Source organism: Panulirus ornatus, chromosome 63 (assembly GCF_036320965.1).
Source record: "Panulirus ornatus isolate Po-2019 chromosome 63, ASM3632096v1, whole genome shotgun sequence".
Lineage (NCBI taxonomy): Eukaryota > Metazoa > Arthropoda > Malacostraca > Decapoda > Palinuridae > Panulirus > Panulirus ornatus.
This window is the reverse complement of record NC_092286.1, coordinates 21278323-21283322: the sequence shown is the minus strand read 5'-3', so window position 1 is coordinate 21283322 and position 5000 is coordinate 21278323. Positions and strand designations below refer to the sequence as shown.

At 45.1% G+C, this 5000-nt stretch overlaps 1 protein-coding gene across 22 annotated transcripts in view; it reads right to left on the bottom strand.

Moving 5' to 3' along the window:
- para (sodium voltage-gated channel paralytic) overlaps positions 1 to 5000 on the bottom strand; it is a 534209-nt gene that overhangs the window by 31529 nt on the left and 497680 nt on the right. For all 22 annotated transcript variants that reach the window (XM_071656463.1, XM_071656459.1, XM_071656474.1 and 19 more), the window contains 2 exons: positions 4908 to 5000; positions 1854 to 2048 (listed from right to left, as the gene is read on the bottom strand). The exon at positions 4908 to 5000 is cut by the window's right edge and continues 30 nt beyond it. In XM_071656463.1, the coding sequence (XP_071512564.1) occupies positions 1854 to 2048; positions 4908 to 5000 (288 nt within the window). The remainder of the gene's footprint in view (positions 1 to 1853; positions 2049 to 4907) is intronic.

Here is a 5000-nt window from a genome sequence, read left to right as displayed (position 1 = left end):
ATCACAGCTAACAAATTTATCTTGCTATCACAGCTAAGTAACTCATCTTTCTATCACAGCTAAATAACTTTCTATCAAAGCTAACTAACTTATCTTGCTATCACAGCTAACTTATCTTGTTATCACAGCTAACTAACTAATTTATCTTATCACAGCTAACTAACTTACCTTGTTATCACAGCTAACTAACTTATCTTGTTATCACAGCTAACTAACTTATCTTGCTATCACAGCTAACTTATCTTGTTATCACAGCTAACTTATCTTGTTATCACAGCTAACTTACCTTGTTATCACAGCTAACAAATTTATCTTGCTATCACAGCTAAGTAACTCATCTTTCTATCACAGCTAAATAACTTTCTATCAAAGCTAACTAACTTATCTTGTTATCACAGCTAGCTAACTTATCTTGCTATCACAGCAAACTAACTTGTTATCACAGCTAACTAACTAACTTATCTTGTTATCACAGCTAACAAATTTATCTTGCTATCATAGCTAAGTAGCTCATCTTTCTATCACAGCTAAATAACTTTCTATCACAGCTAACTAACTTTATCTTGTTATCACAGCTAACTAACTTACCTTGTTATCACAGCTAACTAACAAATTTATCTTGCTATCACAGCTAAGTAACTCATCTTTCTATCACAGCTAAATAACTTTCTATCAAAGCTAACTAACTTATCACAGCTAACTTATCTTGCTATCACAGCGACTAACTTATCACAGCTAACTAACTTATCTTGTTATCACAGCTAACTTATCTTGTTATCACAGCTAACTATCATGTTATCACAGCTAACTAACTACCTTATCTTGTTATCACAGCTAACTAACTTATCTTGCTATCACAGCGAACTAACTTGTTATCACAGCTAACTAACTTATCTTGTTATCACAGCTAACTATCTTGTTATCACAGCTAACTAACTAACTTATCTTGTTATCACAGCTAACTAACAAATTTATCTTGCTATCACAGCTAAGTAACTCATCTTTCTATCACAGCTAAATAACTTTCTATCAAAGCTAACTAACTTATCACAGCTAACTTATCTTGTTGTCACAGCTAACTAACTTATCACAATTATCTTATCTTGCTACCACATCCACAGCTTCTACAACACATCTCATTATTGCTGTGGAACCATAACTATACAGAAACACATTCCATCCCCACTTTATACACACCACTCTAGCGCCACTGGAGGTACAAATGACCCCCCTATAGCACCACAGAAACACATTCCATCCCCACTTTATACACACCACTCTAGCGCCACTGGAGGTACAAATGACCCCCCTATAGCACCACAGAAACACATTCCATCCCCACTTTATACACACCACTCTAGCGCCACTGGAGGTACAAATGACCCCCCTATAGCACCACAGAAACACATTCCATCCCCACTTTATACACACCACTCTAGCGCCACTGGAGGTACAAATGACCCCCCTATAGCACCACAGAAACACATTCCATCCCCACTTTATACACACCACTCTAGCGCCACTGGAGGTACAAATGACCCCCCTATAGCACCACAGAAACACATTCCATCCCCACTTTATACACACCACTCTAGCGCCACTGGAGGTACAAATGACCCCCCTATAGCACCACAGAAACACATTCCATCCCCACTTTATACACACCACTCTAGCGCCACTGGAACAACCTCCCCCCCCCCCCATAGCACCAGCTAACCAAACCTCGCCTTACTATCACACACACACACACACACACACACACACTGCGGGGTAAACATGACCATCAGAAATCGCACTGCAACACAGCGCCTGGTGGACGAAGAAAAGGGGGGGGGGGGAGGGAGCCTCCTCACCTGGACAGAGTCGATGGCGTCATTCATAATTTGGATCCAGCCTTTCCAGGTGGCGACCTGGAAGAGGGCGAGGTAGGCCATGCCGACGTGGTCGAAGTGAACTTCGCTGTTTTCCCACGTTAGGTTCAGTTTCAGGCAACGTTCCTTGTCAGGGACGTCCTCGGCGTTCATCCGTATACCATCCAGGTTCAAACACTGTCCCGAGGCAACAACAACAACAACAACAACAACAAGAGAGAAAAAGAGGCAATTACATCCTTGTTAAGTCTGAGGTATATACACACACATATATAAATATGGCGCTACCTCGCGCACATGCGGGGGGAAGGGGTTATCATTTCATGTGTGGCGGAGTGGCGACGGGAATGGATAAGGGCAGACAGTATGAATTATGTACATGTGTATATATGTATATGTGTGTATACATATGTATACGTTGAAATGTATAGGTATGTATATGTGCGTGTGTGTGGACGTGTATGTATATACATGTGTATGTGGGTGGGTTGGGCCATTCTTTCGTCTGTTTCCTTGCGCTACCTTGCTAACGCGGGAGACAGCGACAAAGTATAATAGATAATATATATATGTGTGTGTGTGTGTGTGTGTGTGTGTGTGTGTGTGTGTGTAAAGGGGACATGTTGGCGAGGAGGATGAATGTTAAAACACATGAAATGGCTCAGTCTGTAGCATAACTGACCTTGCGGTCTCTAACACAGCTGACCCTTGAGGTCTCTAACATAGCTGACCCTTAGGTCTCTAGCATAGGTGACAGGTCTATACCACAGATGACCTTGAGGTCTCTAGCATAGTTGACCTTGCGGTCTCTAACACAGCTGACCCTTGAGGTCTCTAACACAGCTGACCCTAAGGTCTCTAACACGTCCCTTAGGTCTCTAACACAGCTGACCCTTCGGTCTCTACCACAGCTGACCCTTAGGTCTCTAACACGACCCCTAGGTCTCTAACACAGCTGACACTTAGGTCTCTACCACAGCTGACCCTGAGGTGTCTAACACGTCCCTTAGGTCTCTACCACACCTGACCCTTCGGTCTCTACCACAGCTGACCCTCAGGTCCCTAACACAGCTGACCCTAAGGTCTCTAACACAGCTGACCCTTAGGTCTCTAACACAGCTGACCCTTAGGTCTCTAACAGAGCTGGCCCCGAGGTCTCTAACACAGCCGACCCTGAGGTCTCCAACACAGCCGACTTTATATGCCACAAGGTGAAGTGAAAGGAGGTTCCTGGAACATACAGAATATTGTTAGTAAGAAAGATTGAAACATATATATGCTGGCTCTTGGGGGTCAACCAGCGGGGGGGGGGGGGAGAGGTCGACCCAGGGTCACCTGGAATGGTGTGTGGGAGAGAGAGAGAGAGAGAGAGAGAGAGAGAGAGAGAGAGAGAGAGAGAGAGAGAGAGAGAGAGAGAGGTTTGTAGAGGATGTGTTTGTGGCGAGTGGACGAAGGTTTAAAAAACAAACAAACAAAAGTTCAATCATTAAGAGTGTGTGGTGTTGCGTTGTGGTGTTAGGTTTGTGTAGTACGACTGTGGTAGAGTGCTAACATCATGGCTGGTGGTATGGTAGAATTGTGGCAGGATACCGCCCCTGGGGTAAGACAGTAATAGTAGGAGAGTAATTGTGGTAGAACACTAACCTTGTGGTAGGACAGTAACTGTGGTAGGAGGACATTAACCTTGTGGTAGGACAGTAACTGTGGTAGGAGGACATTAACCTTGTGGTAGGACAGTAACTGTGGTAGGACGACACTAACCTTGTGCTAGGACAGTAACTGTGGTAGAAGGACATTAACCTTGTGGTAGGACAGTAACTGTGGTAGGAGGACATTAACCTTGTGGTAGGACAGTAATTGTGGTAGGACAGCAACTGTGGTAGGACGACACTAGCCTTGTGGTAGGACAGTAACTGTGGTAGGACGACACTAACCTTGTGGTAGGACAGTAACTGTGGTAGGACAGTAACTGTGGTAGGAGGACATTAACCTTGTGGTAGGACAGTAACCTTGTGGTAGGACAGTAACTGTGGTAGGACGACACTAACCTTGTGGTAGGACAGTAACTGTGGTAGGACGACACTAACCTTGTGGTAGGACAGTAACTGTGGTAGAAGGACACTAACCTTGTGGTAGGACAGTAACTGTGGTAGGACGACACTAACCTTGTGGTAGGACAGTAACTGTGGTAGGACGACACTAACCTTGTGGTAGGACAGTAACCTTGTGGTAGGATGACACTAACCTTGTGGTAGGACAGTAACTGTGGTAGAAGGACACTAACCTTGTGGTAGGACAGTAACTGTGGTAGGACGACACTAACCTTGTGGTAGGACAATAACTGTGGTAGGACGACTCTAACCTTGTGGTAGGACAGTAACTGTGGTAGGACGACACTAACCTTGTGGTAGGACAGTAACTGTGGTAGGACGACACTAACCTTGTGGTAGGACAGTAACTGTGGTAGGACGACACTAACCTTGTGGTAGGACAGTAACTGTGGTAGGACGACACTAACCTTGTGGTAGGACAGTAACTGTGGTAGGACGACACTAACCTTGTGGTAGGACAGTAACTGTGGTAGGACGACACTAACCTTGTGGTAGGACAGTAACCTTGTGGTAGGACAGTAACTGTGGTAGGACGACTCTAACCTTGTGGTAGGACAGTAACTGTGGTAGGACGACACTAACCTTGTGGTAGGACAGTAACTGTGGTAGGACGACACTAACCTTGTGGTAGGACAGTAACTGTGGTAGGACGACACTAACCTTGTGGTAGGACAGTAACTGTGGTAGGACGACTCTAACCTTGTGGTAGGACAGTAACTGTGGTAGGAGGACATTAACCTTGTGGTAGGACACTAACATTGTGGTAGGACAGTAACTGTGGTAGGACGACACTAACCTTGTGGTAGGACAGTAACTGTGGTAGGACGACACTAACCTTGTGGTAGGACAGTAACTGTGGTAGGACGACACTAACCTTGTGGTAGGTCGTGGTAGGAGAGTCACCTTGTGGCAGGAGGACACTTACCTTGTGGTACTTGCCGTTGAAGAGCTGGACGCCCATGATGGCGAAGATGAGCCAGAAGATGAGGCACACAAGGAGCACGTTCACGATAGAGGG